The sequence below is a fragment of the Podarcis cretensis genome (assembly GCF_951804945.1).
Source record: "Podarcis cretensis genome assembly, chromosome: 2".
Taxonomy (NCBI): Eukaryota; Metazoa; Chordata; class Lepidosauria; order Squamata; family Lacertidae; genus Podarcis; species Podarcis cretensis.
Window position 1 is genome coordinate 116,714,682 of NC_137171.1, and position 17,940 is coordinate 116,732,621.

Genomic DNA, 17,940 nt, shown 5'->3' on the forward strand with positions numbered 1-17,940 from the left:
CCAGCCTCACATCAAAGTGTCAGTCAGTGTGTCGGAGAGAGAGAGACTGAGTGTTAGAGATCGTGTGTATAGATAAGGTTGAAGGTTGCTGCTAAGAGCAGCTGCAGGCACTCAGTGCAGTTCAGCATTCATTTTTAATTTAGACTTCATGCAGCTCTGTATATAGTTGTGTATTATAGTTGTAGATAGAATAAAGAAGATATTCTACAGAGCTGCTCTCCGAGTCGTTTATGCTCTGCTATACTCTGCTATACTCTGTTGTGCAACGACTGTCTTGTGGAAGTGAATCCGGTGCTCACAACTCTAAGCTGTGAGTCCACAGCACTTTGACCTGTTCCTGTGTAGAAAGTGGTCTCTGGAAGTGCTACCCAGCTCGCCTAGCCCAGTTGGGGCTGAAGTGGATGAGTCCAGTTGGTAGCACTGGCTCAAGGGTGATGCTGACATTGTGATCGTATCTCCTGCTATTCTTATTTTTCCTAAACAGCTGCAGGTGACTCTGAATTTTATCAGAGCAGAAGCTGTGTCAGAAGAGGTGACCTTACACCAACCCCCGTTTTCCTCCTCTAAATTGCCTCCATTTCCAAAATGCTCTTTTCTCCCCACTGAGGTAAAAATCTTGGTACGTCCTGCAGCCTCAGCAATCCCAAGTGTAGTTGCATTAAATAAGACTGGCCTACCTTGAAAGGTTGTTGAAATATCTATTTTGATAACGGCCAGGTTCAGATCACTGAATCACAGCCTGAAAAGCTGGGTTACAGTAAATAAGCACAGTTTTTAATGCATTGCTGCAGCAAAGTTACACTGAAGCCTAAGTTGTCCTAAGTTTAAAAAAAAAAACTCTAGCTGCCACCGCATTCTCCTCGCCCCCACAACCAGAATGCATCACTCCAGGAAGGACTCCCACCCAACCTTTAGTGAGAGAGGGGGAAAGAAAAGGACTGTAAATGGGTAGTTGCCCATTGCCCAAGAGGGGGCAATGACAATAAATTTATTATTATTATTATTATTATTATTATTATTATTATTATTATTATTAAATTTACCAGCTGTGGTCCTGCACTGGCAGCAAGGCTAACAAACGGGAGCTGGGAATGTACTCTTCCCGTATCTCCCTGCATCTGCCTCGTGACCTAATTGTCCCAGCTTACCTCATGATTGGGCCGGCTCTGACGTGGAACTGTGATGAAGCCATAACTAACAAACTTTCCATTTTGCCCAAACCAGGAAACTGCAGCTGCCAGCTTTGGAATAAGCTGGGATATTAAGCTAACTTCAAACTGTGCTTGGTGAAAACAGGAAACTCTGGCTGATCAGTGGCTTTGTGGTTTGACTGATTCCACTGATAGCAGTAAAAATAGGAAGCCCTGTTGCGTTCAAAGGGGTTGTTTGGACAGAGTCTCTGATCAGAATGCCTAGCAGGACAGGCTTAAAAAGGTAAAGGGACCCCTGACCATTAGGTCTAGTTGTGACCGACTGTGGGGTTTTGGCACGCATCTCGCTTTACTGGCTGAGGGTGCCGGCGTACACCTTCCAGGTCATGTGGCCAGCATGACTAAGCCGCTTCTTGCTAACCAGAGCAGCGCATGGAAACGCCGTTTACCTTCCCGCCAGAGCGGTGCCTATTTATCTACTTGCACTTTGATGTGCTTTCAAACTGCTAGGTTGGCAGGAGCAGGGACCGAGCAATGGGAGCTCACCCCATTGCGGGGATTTGAACTGCCAGCCTTCTGATCGGCAAGACCTAGGCTCTGTGGTTTAACTCACAGCGCCATTCGCATCCCAGGACAGGCTTAGGAATCTATTATTATTATTATTATTATTATTATTATTATTATTACTTGCAACCTCCCTATCTGACTGGGTTGCCTCAGCCCATCTGGGTAGCTTCCAAGAAAATAAAAACCATCAAAAATTTCCTTGTAAAAGGCTGCCTTCGGAAGTCTTCCATTTCGTAGAAATGGCCTTCGGTTTTAAAGAATTGCCCTCTTTAAGGAATCACATGGTGTAAACATGTATGTTGTCTTCTACGTCCAAACACACACAGACCCACACATAGTAGGAACAAGCAGTGCTTTAAAGTGCTTATCTTGCAAACTTGCCATCTAAGTTGTTTACTCCTGACCAAAGCTCCTGTTTTCCAAAAGGACAGGAGGAGGAAACGGATGGGTTTTAAGGCTCTTTCCATCAGCCGCCTCTCTCCCCTGAGGAACAAGAGCAAAGGGTGTTTGCAGGGCAGGAGGACAGAGGAGGCGGCAGCGAGGGCAGAGGGAGCAGTGGGCGGATCCACCGCCTCTCCCAGGGGGTCCCTTCTTCTCCATGCAAGGGCCACCCATATATTCAAAGCAGTCCTTTGCAGATTAACTCTTAAGTTCTATGGGGTCTACTCTCAGGCCACGAATGTGCATACCATGCCAGCCTTAGGAAGGGAGGTGGGACAGGCAGGTGAAAGGAATTGGCAAAGGTGTTTGAAAATGGGTGGGGGATCTTGGGAAGGGGGTGCCCAATTGGGGCTTCTCCAGGGGCAGCAGAATGTCTTGGGCAGGAGAATCCCTGCAGGGGCTCTCAGACTCCCTTGGCTTCTTCTTCCCTCCCTCCCAGGAAGCTGCAACTTGCTCTGGATTCTGCGCTCCTCAGGAAGCTGAACCTGCAAACCTAGCTGAGACTGAACCTGCAACCCTGGCCAGGATGGAGGGAGGAAGATGGACGGGTGACCTGGTCAGGCTCTCTCCCGCATCCCTCCCCACAACCTCTGAGCATTCCCTCCCAGGACCCTTGGAGAAATCTGGTGAGTTCCAGGGGAGAGGAGATGGGGACAGGGATAGATGGATGGTGGAGGGAGAAAGAGGAAAAGATGGAGAGGAGACAAATGGAAGGAAGTTCCTGACAGGAAGAAGGAAGGGGTGAGGCCTTCTCCGAAGCAGCTCTTTTGTTTCTTGAATCCTTTTCCTAAAGTAGTGGGGGCAGATTTTCTTCCTCCAGGCTTTGAAATCTTAGGTGTTATTTCAATGGCAAGAATAATTGATGATAATGATGTTGCACACCAATCCTGAAAAATTGGTGAAGTGGGATGGAAATGTTTCCCATAATTATTTATAATTAATGTATTTAAATTGTTTCTGTTACTTTTATTTATTATAGACAGAGTCAGAATGATACATTCCACCAGCATCAAAATACAATAAATGCATGCACCTCTCCAGTTTGGTGGGCTTAGGTGACAAAGGACCCGTTACCATGATACCCAATTCCTGTGGCTGGAGGCTCTACACTTAGGATTGGGCATATGAAGACCAACAGTGGCACCACGTATTTAAGTTTATAGTGGCACCACGTATCCTGCTCAAAATTCCACTTTGTCTGACTGCAGCCCACAAAAACTTAGGCCATATACATCTATCAGCCTTTAAGGGCTGCAAAGATGAATCAACAGAAGCATAGTTCATCTATGGAATCCATCCTACAGGAGACAGTGACGGACAGCAACTTGGGTAGCTTGAAAAAAAGGAAAAGACTGACGTCTCTGCTCTGCCCTTGTTTCTGGAAAGCACAGTAAGGAGGAGGACTCTTGTGGTCCAATCCTGCTTGCCGGTTTCCCACAGGCAACTGGTTGGCCTCTGTGAGAAGAGGATGCTGGACTTGGTGGGCCTTTGCCTGATCCAGCAGGCTCTTCTTAGGTTCCACTATATTGCAATATTTTTACAGTTACATGTAGCACTTAAGTTTTATTTATTTCACAAAGGCGACACTCACTCAAACCTGAGATCAATTCTTCAATTGAGAAAGAAAAATACAGAGATGTGTCTAATAAGCCAATTCCACCATTTTGTTGTTGTTTAGTTGTTTAGTCGTGTCCGACTCTTTGTGACCCCATGTACTAGAGCACGCCAGGCACTTCCGTCTTCCACTGCCTCTCACAGTTTGGTCAGATTATAAATGATGGTGCTTTATTAAGTGGGAATGGAGTGATCATGTGTTGCTCTTGCCATTATCTCATCTGCTTTCCAAAAAATTTGGAACCTAGAGAGGACAGTGGAGAATGGAGACGGTGTTAAAATGAGAGACGGTGCAGGCTGGGATTGACAGGTGTTCAGTTCCTTTTTTGTCTTTCTTGAAAGTCGTAACAGGATTCTCTTTCATCCCGGACTCCCAAACAGGTGAGGAAGATGAAGGTCAGAATTCTATGGAGCCACCTGTGAATTCATTGGGAAGAACAAAGAAACAGTTTAAATGTATGGAATGTGGGATGTGCTTTTATCACAGTGGAAGTCTGAGGATACATCAACAAACTCACAAAGGAGAGAAACTATTTGAATGTATGAAGTGTGGAACGAACTTTAGTCATAGTCAAGCACTTAGAATACATCAACGAACTCACACGGCGGAGAAATCATTTGAATGTATGGCATGTGGAAAGAACTTCAACTGGAAAGATAAATTTAGAGTACATTGGCGAACTCACACAGGGGAGAAACCATTTAAATGTTTTGAGTGTGGAAAGAACTTCAACCAGAAAGATAAACTTACAGAACATTGGCGAACTCATACAGGGGAGAAACCATTTAAATGTTTTGAGTGTGGAAAGAGCTTCAGTAAAGATGAAGCACTTAGAAGACATCAACGAACTCACACGGGGGAGAAACCATTTAAATGTATTGAATGTGGAAAAAGCTTCAGTAACAACGGAGCACTTAGAATACATCAACGAACTCACACGGGAGAGAAAACATTTAAATGTATTGAATGTGGAAAAAGCTTCAGTAACAACGGAGCACTTAGAAGACATCAACGAACTCACACAGGAGAGAAACCATTTAAATGTATTGAATGTGGAAAAAGCTTCAGTGAAAGTGAATATCTTAGAATACATCAACGAACTCACATGGGGGAGAAACCATTTAAATGTGTGGATTGTGGAAAGAGCTTCGGTAAAAATGGACACCTTAGAAGACATCAGCTAACACACACACAATGAAAACTACGGGTTTATTGAATGGGGAAAGGGCTTCAGAGGGAGTGGAGACCTTAATATTCATTAACAAATTCACATGGGGGAAACGATATAAATGTATGGAGTTTTCCACTCAGGGTTCACTACTTACATCAAGAAACTCCTAAAGGGGGAAATCAGTTGTAAATGCATGGAATGATGTTTTAGTGTTTGTACTTAAATTTGCATGCAAATATATATGTATTAAAGTAATGAAGATCACATACACTAAATGTACAAAGTAAGTGGCAACTTGTTGCTATATGAACAGGGAGAAAGTGTGAATCTGGAATGCTCAAGGTGTGTGTTGAATCTGTTGAGCTTTCAGGTCCGCCTTTCACTGCCAAAATGATGGGCTGCCCTTGTCTTGTAGATCAGCATTCCAGGCGCTCATTACTTGAACTTTGCATAACCCACTGAAGACCTTTTTACTGATAGCATTTTCCAGCTGAATGAAAAGGTCTCTGTGTTAAATGTTCATTTGGGATTGTTTTGAAACTCATCTCCTATTTTCTGTGCTCTTGTGTACCTGTTTTGAGCTGTTTTTATTAAATATTTTCTGCATTGGCTTTTGACCTGTGGAAGGTGACCAGTGAGGGTGTTTTTTGTGTTTCTTAGTTCACAGAAATGTTTTAAAGGAATGTGAAAGAATTAGGGCCAGGGGAGATGAGTGAAAGGGACTGAGGAGTGGGAGACTGATTTGTTGTGAATGTGGGAGGTGGAGAGGGAGAGAAGAGAAAGCTCCGTTATTTGGTCAGGGCTGTGGCTAAAGGCCTTGGTCCAGCTTTTCTGGGAATTGTAGTCTCAGGATGTCCAATTGTAGTTGGCTGAGGAGGCTCAGAAACCTCTGAGAGGTTCCTCCCAGAACTACAGTTCCCAGAGTTCCTAGGAAGTGAAGATGGTTGTGAAGTCTCTGGTCAGAGGTCAGCAACCTAAGGGCCACGGGCTGGTTCCGGCCCGAATGAGTTCTGGTTCCAGCCCACGGAAGGTCCAGAAATCGCATCATGGTTCTGATTCATATAGTTTGGGCTGCACCATTTCTCTCTCTCGTTTTCTCTTCCTGACGGCGGCGCCTCCTCCCTCCTTTCTGGTTTCTCCCCCACCCTGCAGAGGAAGGGGGCCAGCCTTTGATTGGTGCCAGCAGCATTGTTTCCCTCTGATTGGTTGCAGAGTTCTTTCCTCCTCCCTCCCTCCTCCTAGAGCCGAGAGGAAAGGGCCTGGGCTTTGTTTGTGGCAGCATGGTTGCTCGACAGCCGCCATTTAAGATGTCCTCATCTGGCTCACTGCTCCTGCTGCCGCAGCGAGTGGTTCTGTCCTGAGACACCCTCCCAGGGTTCTGGGGTGTATGAAGCCTTGTTTACCTGTTTTTAACTCTGCTACCGAAAGCCTCTCCCCCTCGCTGCAGAAGGATACTTGTTCTCCGCTTTCCCATCTTGGAGGGGGAGACGCTTTTGGTACTGGAGTTAAAAACAGAGAATCAAGGCTTCGCACACCCCAGAACCCTGGGAGGGTCTTTCAGAACGGAACAGATATGCTGCGGCGCAGAACTGAGACCTTCGGAACTTTATTATTTTTTGGTTTAATCTTTGGATCGTGTAGTAATGAGAGAATGCGCACGCGCACTTCGTCCCGCGGCGAGGTTTGAGGACAGTGATCTGGCCCTCGACTTTAAAAGGTTGCTGACCCCTGTCTCTGGGTGTGCAAAAAAGAATTTGGAAGTGTTTGTTTTCATTTGGGGGGGGCATGCTATTTGGCAACCCTCTCTTTTTCAAGAGCTAACTTCAGGGCTATGAGAGCCTAAGGAGAAGCCTTTTGTTTGTTTTTAATTAAAAAAAACTTCAAAATGTGACAAACATGTTTGTGGGGGCTCCATCTGTTGCTGCTGCTGCTGAAGGAGTTCTCTGGATCTCAGCCCCAAATGTCTGCCGTGATGGTAGCAGGATGGGAGAAGTCAAGTGCCCAGAATCAAAAAGGAAAAGTATTTTCTGCATCTTTCTTGAGTGAAATGGGTATGTCTGAAACCTTAGACAAAGCTCATGTTGACAGCATAGAAGCTGTTGTTCAGTAACCAATTAATGTCATATTTATATATTTATCACTGCTGATGAAAAGTCTACCCTTCAGAGAAACAAGGCGATATTTCATACAATATAATGATGTTCTAAATAAACAATCAGATATATTTTCCTTCTGGAGGGTGGGGTAAGATCATGAGGAAATCTGTATTATATCTGGAGGAGAGGGGGGGCGGGGAGGGAGCTCAGTGCACCCAGAAGACACCAGTTGTTGTTATAGTTGCATCTATACAAAGTGCATAGCCTTTGCCCCTCCATAAAGAAATGGGGAGGAGACAAGAGCTGGAATAGCTGACCAGAAGGAAATGTAACCTGGGAACTTCATGTTGCTCCCTGACCCCAAGAAAAGACTCCTCCAGGGAGACAGGTGAGCATCCCAGCTAAACCCCACATTATGCTGTCCAGCAGCTAATCACTCAGACAGGGCTATTTTCATTCAGTTCTTTGTGTTTGTGTGTGTGTGTGGGGGGGTTACCTTCCCTTCTTCCCTTGCAATCCTGACAAAAATGAAACCTCCACGGCGATGCTTTTAGCCCCAGAAGAGGAGCTCCCCTTGGTGTCAAGGGAGGGGGGTCCAAGGGAGCATCTGAAGCCCTGCCATTCCTTCTGTCCCTGGCCCCTTCCCCTCCTCTCTCTGCCATCCCTGGGCCTCTCTTGACTCCCCAGCAGGAGACTGGATCTTTCTGTGATGGTGAGATGTCCTGGCCAGTGGAAGGACCACTTCCTGTTTCCTGCAACTCCATCCTGCCTTCTCATGCAAGGTGGAGTCATGAAGCAGGTGAAGGCTGAGCACACCTAAGGGTGACCCCGGGGGGGGGGATTCTGCTTAACCTTTCCCTGTCTGCTCCTTTTCTGGATCAAAATCCCCGCACCAGAAGGAGCAGTGTGAGGGCGCAATCAATGTTATGCAGCTGAGTTGAAAGGCATTGCTTCATGACCCGAAGAGCCCCTTCTCAAAAAAAAAAAAAAAACATTCAGAGAATTTAAACTACACACACACACAGAGAGAGAGAATGAAAGAAACACACACACACACACGTTTAGAACAGATAATTACCCCCCCAAAGAGGCAGTCTGGTACCCCATTGTGTAGGGGTCACTGTAACACGCTCTACATGGGCTGCCTTTGAAAAGTGCTCAGAAAGTTCAACTGGCTCAAAGAGCTGCAGACACACCGCTGACCAGGGCTGGCTCTAGGCAGCATAAAGGTAAAGGTAAAGGTACCCCTGCCCGTAGGGGCCAGTCTTGACAGACTCTGGGGTTGTGCGCCCATCTCACTTAAGAGGCCAGGGGCCAGCGCTGTCCGGAGACACTTCCGGGTCACGTGGCCAGTGTGACATCGCTGCTCTGGCCAGAGCCAGAGCCAGAGCCGCACACGGAAACGCCGTTTACCTTCCTGCTGGTAAGCGGTCCCTATTTATCTACTTGCACCCGGAGGTGCTTTCGAACTGCTAGGTTGGCAGGCGCTGGGACCGAGCAGCGGGAGCGCACCCCGCTGCAGGGATTCGAACCGCCGACCTTTCGATCGGCAAGTCCTAGGCGCTGAGGCTTTAACCCACAGCGCCACCTGCGTCCCCCAGGCAGCATAGGACTCCCTTATTAGTGAGAACTGTGGTTCTCAAGGAAGAGGCAGCCCAGGAATACAAGGTAGGAATTCACCTTGACACTTGCTAAGAAAATCCTTTCATAGCTTTTTGTGAGGGTGTGGCTGCTAATCGTTAACCTGGGATGAGCACTAAGAATTGGGCCTCATCCTTCTGTTATTTAAAATAAAATAAAATGCTTGTTCTGCTTCTAAACAAACCCTTTAGAATGTATTTTTTTTCTTTTTTCATATTAAAAAATCACTATTTTTAACAGCTGTGCAAACGTGCTCCTGTACAATGCAATGACAGAATAACAAAAGAATGAAATATCTTATGAGAGCTTTGATTTTTAAATATACAGCTAAAAAAACAAAAAGCTCCCAACAACACTTATGAGATACAAATCTAATAGCAGGGCCCGCAGGCACTACAAGGCAACCTGATATTCAGCCCCCCCCCCCCATCCCAACTCTGAGCTTTTGGTTTCTCTTTAGACACTCATTTGTGGTCACCTGGAGCATTTGAGAAAAAGAGAGAGAACATTGTGGCATATGAAGCAAACATAGAAGAAGAAAGAGTGGAACCTTTTAGGCAAGAGGTTCCACTCTGACAAAAGCAGCAGAGGAGGCTGGTATCTTTCCTAATAACTCATTGCTGGAAACAGAAGCTGCAGAGCTCTAACAGAAGGAAGCTTAAACTTGAGAAGTCAATGGGTGCTTGTTGGAGATGGCTAGGAGAAGCAGCAGCAGTTGCAAATAAGTTCTGCAATGATGAAGAAGCTTAGGATCTCCCTCTGGGACCAGAGAGAGGACAGTCCACAGGATTACATAAAGAACTGAACATTGTTTGCAATCTGCTACTTTATCATGTACATCTTATTGTAAGACTGTTTAAGACTGTTGTGCAGTAAAGGTTCAAAAAAATTATTCTTGTGATGGAGAGAACTCATTTCCCACACAAGGTCCAGATCAGGAATTCCATGGAACAACTTGAACAACAAGTACCTGAAGAACCAAACCACGATGTAGCCGTGCTCTTTCCATCCCTTTCCAAAATTGCAGCAAGCTGTTCCCCCAAATGGTTCTCCCTTCACTGCAGTCATCTGAAGGCACCAACTATGCCCTGTTCGCCCCGATCCTTCTCCGTATGAAGGCCCCCTCCTCTGCTGAATGGAGGCAGGAGACCAGAGGCAGCAAAGGAAAAAGCAGGGAAAGACAGACCCTTCAAGTGTCACTGTCTTCCAGGGATGTCCCTGATTTACAGAAGCTGTCGTCAGTTTCTGACTTGATGCCAGAGGGTATGGGGCTATCCGACCCCCAAGTTGTCTGAAGGTAATCCTGTATAGGAAATTTTAAAAATGTTTTCTTATGTTTTTATATATGTTGGTAGCTGCCTGGAGTGGCTGGGGCAACCTAATAAGATGTGTGGGGTATAAATAGTAAAATTATCATTATGGAACAGGACACCCCTATTTTCATCAGAGAGATGTTGGAGGGTATGGAAAGAGAAGAGAGCCCAGCCCTGGCATCTCTTGCTGGAGCTAAGTGATCACATGACCTAGGCCAGCAGAGCTGGGAACTGGACTGCCTCCTCCAGCTGCTAGGCATTCAGGCAGCTGGGTGGCATCGTCCCAGCTTCATGAAATGGTATTTCAGGAAGATTTCCTCTGGAGGATTTGGAAACCAGGGACTGCATACTGATCGCAAGGAGACTTATTTGTGCAACATACTGAAGAGCTTATAAAATGCCAGGTACATTCCAATGTTCTAATAAATGTTGAGAGACAGCTTTCCAAACAAAACCCACTTATTACAGAATAATAATAATAATAATAATAATAATAATAATAATAATGTATACCCCGCCCATAATAATAATAATAATAATAATAATGTATACCCCGCCCTCCCCAGCCAAGGCCGGGCTCAGGGCGGCTATCAAGCAATAATAAAAACAAGTTGAATGATTACAACTTAAAAACAAAATTAAAATAACAAAATTAAAATACATTAGAATATTGAAACATTGAAATATTAAAATGTAGCCTCATCGCAGGAAGAGAAAGGAAAAGAAAAAAGAAAGGGAGGGAGGGAATCAATTTAGCTCCAAGCCAAAGGCCAGGCGGAACAACTCTGTCTAACAAGCCCTGAGGAAAGAAATCAGATCCTGCAGGACCCTGGTCTCATGAGGCAGAGCGTTCCACAAGGCCGGAGCCAGAGTTGAAAAGGCCCTGTCTCTGGTTGAAGCCAATCTCACTTCCTTAGGGCCTGGGACCACTAGGGTGTTGCTATTTATGGACCTTGAGGCTCTCCGTGGGGCATACTGGGAGAGGCGGTCCTGTAGGTACGAGGGTCCGAGGCTGTGAAAGGCTTTAAAGGTCAAAAGCAGCAGCTGAAATCTGACCTTGTACTCCACCGGGAGCCGGTGCAGCTTGAAAAGCACTGGGTGAATATGCTCCCATGGCCGAGACCCCGTGAGGAGCCTGGCTGCAGCATTCTGCACCCGCTGGAGTTTCTGGGACAGCTTCAAGGGCAGCCCCGCGTAGAGCGAATTACAGTAGTCAAGCCTGGAGGTGACCGTCGCATGGATCACTGTGGCCAGGTCAGGGCGGGAAAGGTAAGGGACCAACTGCTTGATGACAACGAAAGGGTATAGAAAGGGGAAGTTTCTGGGTTTCTCTAAAAACCATCGGACAATTGTGTACACAATTTCAAGGTAACATTACACTTTATTCCGCTTTTTCTTACATGGGACTCGAACTCACAACCTTGAGATAAAGCACCTCACGCTCTACCGACTGAGTTCAGACAGTAAGACAACTCAGTGATTTGTGTACACGGGGACACAGATGGCAGCATGTGAACTTCCCTAGAGAAGGGTGCAAAAAGCTTCTTCCCTGCTGCTCCAGAGCTAGGAATGGACCAGATCTCATCGGGCTAATCCATTTGCCCCGACAGCTAAGAGCAGAACCTCCAGGATCAGAAGCAGCGGGCTGCAAATTCGAGGGCAGGGGAAGCAGCAGGGCAGTCTCGCAGCCCTCGCCTTGCAAGGGGGCGCATCCAGCCTCGCAGCCCCCCAGGGCCCAACCCACAGCCAGCGAGCTCCGATGCCCAGAGAGGCAGGAAAGGGGGCCAGCCAGGGGGACTCGAGAGCGGCTGCACTTTCCTGTCCCCCGCCGAGGAGAGCGGAGGAGCAGCGGCCCCGTGGCCTGGCGAGTTTCCCCGGAGAGGAGCCGGATTCCGCTGCAGGGACGGAGCGAGGAGTCCGAGGTGCAGGAGGCGGAGAGCAGGTGGGCCTGGCAGGATCAGGCCCCGAGCGGAGTCAGAGGCTGCAGGGCGCCCCCCCCCAACCGGGCAGGAAGGGGAAGGGGCGCAGCTGAGGGGCAGGGCATCTGCAGGAGGGCACAGGGGCAAACATCTCTGGCTCAGGCTGGCACGGACCCTGCCGGAGACCCTGGGGAGCTGCTCCCTTCAGTCCGGAGCTCAAGGGGCAGAATGAGGGCTCCAAGGCAGCTGCTGCTTCCCGGTGGACGATGCATAGAGTCGCTCACGGATCAGCGGCGGAGCTGGGGCTTTTGCCGCCCCTCTCCCTGTCCCTCTGCAGGGAGCCCCGTCCTCTTCCAGGGTCCTCCCCACGGCGGAGAGGGAAGGGGAGGCGGGGGGGGGGGGGAATGGAAGAGCAGTGCAACAGGGAGGTGTCCCTCTCACCCTGCAGCCCCCTGACACCCTTTGCAGGCCACTACTCCTGCCCCACCTTCCTCTGCCAGTGCCATTGATGAACCTATCGCCCTCCTTCATGAATTGGTCGCCTTCTAGAGCACTCTTAGCCGCCACCACCATCACTGCATCTTGTGGCAATGATGTCCATCCGATTCATTTAGCAAGAAAATGGCTTCTTTTGTCTTCCCCAAATCAAGGTACACTGTGCCTACACATGGAGGTTCTGTTGTTCTGTCACGGCTAATAAAACAGCTAATAGATCTATTTCCCGGAGAACGCATCTGATCTTTTCCCAAGCTGTCAAAGCTAGTGACCTCTTGTGTCTGCGTGTAAATAAGTGAGACTTATTTATTCATTAATTGTTTTATTTCCACCTTCCTCAGTAAGGCAGCAGAGTTGAAGGCTGAGGGTTGAAGTGGGTGACAGTTTAGAGAATGCAGAGGAAAGGAGAATTCTTAAGAAGTGTGGCATATGGAAATGAAATAATGATAATAAAAACGTTGAAGACAGTATTGTTAAAGACTGAAGAAGGCGAAATTGAAATTAGCTATTCATTTTCAGATTATTACTCATTTCATTTCTATACTGCTTCATATTTTTAAGGGAAACAATCTCAAAGCAATTAAAGGGAAATCTCATTGCAGTTTGTGTCCATAGGATATTGAGAACATTGTAGATCCAGGAGTTCTCTCCTCCTGATAGTCTTTAGATTTGATTGTTCTTTCTGATAGAGCAGGAGGAACGAAACGTTTATGGGCTTAAAGCTGCATTGATTCTGGAGGCCACATTCCAGTGAGCTTTGTGGCCAATGTATGCACATGCATGCGCACACAGAAAAGAGATGCAGACCATAAAGTCACATGCACACACGCCAGAGGTGCTGCACACACTCACCAGACATGCCATCTAGCATACATACAAGTCTTGCAAACTCAATCAGCATGTTTAGACCTTCCAACCCCAGTCTTTGTCTTAGCAAGGAAAGGAAGGAGGAAAAATAAGAGCACAAGAAGACCCTTCTGAATTAGCAAGGAGATCTGTGGGAAAAAGACCCTTCAGATTGTTCTTTAGAAATCCTCTTTAAAGAGCAGCCAGAGGGATCATTTATTTTCCTTTTGCCCCATTTCAGCACTGTGCTGGTTTGTGCTGAAATTGGAGTTGAAAAGATCTCTCTAAGGGCCCTTTAGGCATCTTTCTCTCCAGGACAGACAGAGATCTTCATCCTATGATCAGATCAGGAGATGGAAACGGCAGGGACTAGCAGGACACACCCTGTGGCTTGGGAAGCCATATGCAGCCAATGGACTGCAAGTTAGAGTGTCTTCAGTCAAGAGAGTTTATGACCATCAAATATAAAATATTTTGGAGTGGGTTGTTTGATTTTGTTGTTCAATATTCCTTTTGTCAGTTTCTTGGGCTGTGCAGATCCCATACATTTAAAGCACGTGGCTTCGCCCAGAGAACCATGGGACCTGTAGTTTATTGCTAGAGTTTTCAACACCCCTAACAAACTGCAGCTGGCAGGATTTCTTGGGTGAAGCCATGTACTTTAAATGTTAGGTGGGTCTGTCACAGCCTTAATCATATACAAAGATTTGTTGCTGCCTTTCCAACATGCTAGAAGTTGCAGCCAGGATCAGCATTCCCTGTCCACGGAACATGCTCAGTCCTCTCACTGGGTTGTTTTTGGATTTCCCTCCCACTGCCTTGGTTCCCCCCCCCCCAAAAAAAAATTATTTGTACTTCCATAAACCGTTTCCCCCAGTCTTGGGATAACTTCCCCTCGTCCTTGGGTGGAGTTGTTTGGGTGACATAAAGATTGTCATTCACATCCTGAACATTAGAAATAGAAAGAGTAATAATATATTTCAAAAACTGGCAAATGGTTAAAAAATGTCCTTTTGTTTTTATTCTTGAGTTTTATTTTACTTTGTGTTTATTTCTTTTCCAGCAGGGTGGCGTAAAAATGTAAGAGCAGGGACCCAGGAGACCCATTCAAAGGGAGAGACTGGAGTGCAAAGGAAAGAAACCTCCTACCGGCCAAGTTGGGACCATCAGGGATCTTCTGCCTCGGGCAGATTTATGTCAGATTAAGCAGGAGCCAGAGGAGGGGCAGCCGCAGCAGCACTGGGATGCCCAGAAGCAGGATTTCCTGAAGACGATGCAGCCCCCTCGTTCAGGGTGGGAAACCCCACAGGCTCCCAGTTCTCCCCACTCCGGGGATGGTGTCCTCTCCTTCAGGGGAGCTGCGGATGCCAGTCGGTGGCCCAGTGGGAGAGCAGGGGGGACAGACCAGACCCTGCTCCCAGACACTGAGGGGCTTCTGGGAAAGGTAAGTGCCCTCCTCTCACCTGGGTTTCCAGCACATGGAGGTCACAGGTCCACTGCCTCTCGACATGGAGGTTCTGTTAAGCTATGGTGGTGAATATTCCTCCTCCCTGCACTTTCTCTCTAATCCATTTTAAAAAGGCTTGCTAGACCAAACTTTCTTACACATGGGAGGTTTGCGATCATATCTCCTGATGTTGTTACTTTAATAAAGCAACCACAGGGGACTTGGAATTTCATCAGAGCAGAAGCTATGTCAGAAGAGGGGTCCTTCCACCAACCTCCATTTTCCTCCTCTAAATTTCCTCCATTTCCAAAATGCTCTTTTTGCTCCCCACTGGGGTAGAAATCTTGGCACGTCTTGCAGCCTCAGCACTGCCATGTGCAGTTCAAATAGAGTAACACTGGCCTACCTTGCAAGGTTGCTGCAAGATTTATTAAGATAATGGCCAGGTTCAGATGACTAAATCACAGCCTGAAAAGCTGGGTTAAAAATAGGAACAGTTTTTAATGCATTGCTGCAGCAAAGTTATGCTAAAGCCTAAGTTGACCCAAGTTTAAAACTAAAAATTCTAGCCGCCACCCCAGTCTCCTGGCCCCCACAAACAGAATGCATCACTCCAGGAAGGACCCCCACCCAACCTTTAGTGAGAGAGGGGAAAAGAGAAGGACTCTGCATGGGTAGTTGCACAAATTTACCAGCTGTGGTCCTGCACTGGCAGCAAGGCTAACAAACAGGGGAGCTGGGAACGTGCTGGTCCCATATCTCCCTGCATCTGCTTCCTGACCTAATTGTCCCAGCTTACCTCATGATTGGGCCAGCCCTGAGGGTGAACTGTGATGAAACCAGGCAGTCTCTTATGAGTCATAACTAACAAACTTTCCATTTTGCCCAAACCAGGAAACTACAGCTGCCAGCTTTGGAATAAGCTGGGATATTAAGCTAACTTCAAACTGTGCTTGGTGAAAACAGGAAACTCTGGCTGATCAGTGGCTTCGTGGTTTGACTGATTCCACTGATAGCAGTAAAAATAGGAAGCCCTGTTGCATTCGAAGGGGTTGTTTGGACAGAGTCTCTGATCAGCATGCCTAGCAGGACAGGCTTAAAAAGGTAAAGGGACCCCTGACCATTAGGTCCAGTCGTCACCAACTCTGGGGTTGCAGCGCTCATCTTGCTTTATTGGCCGAGGGAGCCAGCGTACACCTTCCGGGACATGTGGCCAGCATGACTAAACCGCTTCTTGCGAACCAGAGCAGCGCACGGAAATGCCGTTTACCTTCCTGCCCAAGCGGTACCTATTTATCTACTTGCACTTTGATGTGCTATTGTACTGCTAGGTTGGCAGGAGCAGGGACCGAGCAACGGGAGCTCACCCCATCGCAGGGATGCAAACTGCCAATTATTATTACTTGCACCCTGCCTATCTGACTGGGTTGCCTCTGCCCATCTGTGTAGCTTCCAACAAAATAAAAAACATCAAAAATTTCCTTGTAAAAGGCTGCCTTCGGAAGTCTTCCATTTTGTAGAAATGGCCTTCAGTTTTAAAGAATTGCCCTCTTTAAGGAATCACGTGGTGCAAACATGTAAGTTGTCCTCTAAGTCCAAACACACACATGGTAGGAGCAAGCAGTGCTCCAAAGTGCTTATCTTGCGAACTTGCCATCTAAGTTGTTTACTCCTGTTTCTCAAAAGGACAGGAGGGGGAGCAGAGGAGGAAACGGATGGGTTTGAAGGCTCTTTCCCTCAGCCGCCTCTCTCCCCTGAGGAACAAGAGCAAAGGGTTTTTGCAGGGCAGGAGGGCAGAGGAGGAGGCAGCGAGGGCAGAGGGAGCAGTGAGCGGATCCCCCGCCTCTCCCAGGGGGTCCAGATGCAAGCAAGGGACTTCCTTCTTCTCCATGCAAGGGCCACCCATGTATTCAGAGCAGTCCTTGGCAGATTAACTCTTAAGTTCCAAGGGATCTACTCTCAGGCCACTAATGTGCATACCATGCCAGCCTTAGGAAGCGAGGCGGGACAGGCAGGTGAAAGGAATTGCCAAAGGTATTTGAAAATGGGTGGGGGATCTTGGGAAGGGGGTGCCCGCTTGTGACTGAACTTTATTACGGTCATAGGCCAGGATTAAAAAGCATATAGATAAAATAGCAGTTAGGATTTTTTTAACCAATAATTGTTAGAACAAATTAGGACATGGAAACAGGCATAGGATAAAACATCTAAATAAAATACAAGATTAAACACGGATAATGGATGGATAAAAAAACCTGATAATTAAAACAGATAACTAAAAACAAACAAAGACACACAGTTAAAACAACTGTAAGAGCATAAGAACTAAAAGACTCACAGTTAAAACAACTAGAAGAGACTGCAGAGTAGAAGCCTCTTAAATAGAGGACACTCACAACATTAGAAACTGCTGTGCAAATATGGTTAAAACAGACAATTAAAACAATGTTCAATGCTAAATTTAGAAACAATGTACAACAATAAACTGTCCCAGGGAGTTGTCTCAGAGTCACCCATGGAACCGTGTTTGGGGCTTTTCATGTCGGACTATTTTGAGTTGGGCGATGGTCTGTGCCTACAGAAATGTACACAGAATCTGGCGACCATCCAGGTCATCTTTTGATCTTTGCCTAACAGCAAAAGGTCAATTTTTTGCTTTTGCGGGAGATCGGCTATCCTCACCAGTAGGGGATCCATGATCTTACTACGTGCCTCTTCATAATAGGGACATTTAAAGAACAAGTGTTCTGGGCTTCCTATCTCTCCCAATGGACAGGTGCAAAGTCTCTGAGCATACGGGACCCTTCTAAAGGCTTCATCCAGGACCAGCGAGGGAAGAGCCGAGCCTCTGGCGAGTGTAAAGGCCCTTCTTGCATCCCTAGATACGAGAAAGAAGAGATATGCTGCCAGTGCGGCTATATCTCTCTCGATTTCTCCAATTCTATAGTTGGGGCACCTTGCACAGTCCTGCTGTCTCTCAGTGTCTAATATTCTTTGCCTGACCGTAGCTTTTGCCTGGCCCAAGCCCAGACTTAGAAGGGCTTGAGGGGCAAAACCCAGTTTCCGGAGGGTGTTCAGGACTGCAGTCTGCCAGCCCGACTGGAATTGGTCACAGAGGATCAATGGGGCTATCCCTCGGGGGAGCAGGTTCAATGTCAGCCATTTGTAAATTGATGTTAGGCAGATGCTAGCCTCCACTCTCATCATCCCCATTTCCAAGCTAACCCATGCGTTTGAG

General features: G+C 47.0%; 2 protein-coding genes across 6 annotated transcripts in view; both read left to right on the forward strand.

Annotated features, from left to right (window-relative positions):
* LOC307205997 (uncharacterized protein) overlaps positions 1-17,940 on the forward strand; it is a gene marked incomplete at its 3' end in the record, with an annotated part of 53,509 nt that overhangs the window by 25,373 nt on the left and 10,196 nt on the right. For all 5 annotated transcript variants that reach the window (XM_079958785.1, XM_079958781.1, XM_079958782.1 and 2 more), the window contains one exon: positions 2,599-2,785. In XM_079958785.1, the coding sequence (XP_079814911.1) occupies positions 2,686-2,785 (100 nt within the window). In that variant the 5' untranslated portion in view covers positions 2,599-2,685. The remainder of the gene's footprint in view (positions 1-2,598; positions 2,786-17,940) is intronic.
* The window catches only part of LOC307208588 (uncharacterized protein), a 54,879-nt gene that overhangs the window by 3,788 nt on the left and 33,151 nt on the right, over positions 1-17,940 (forward strand). The gene's annotated exons all lie outside the window — the stretch shown is intronic.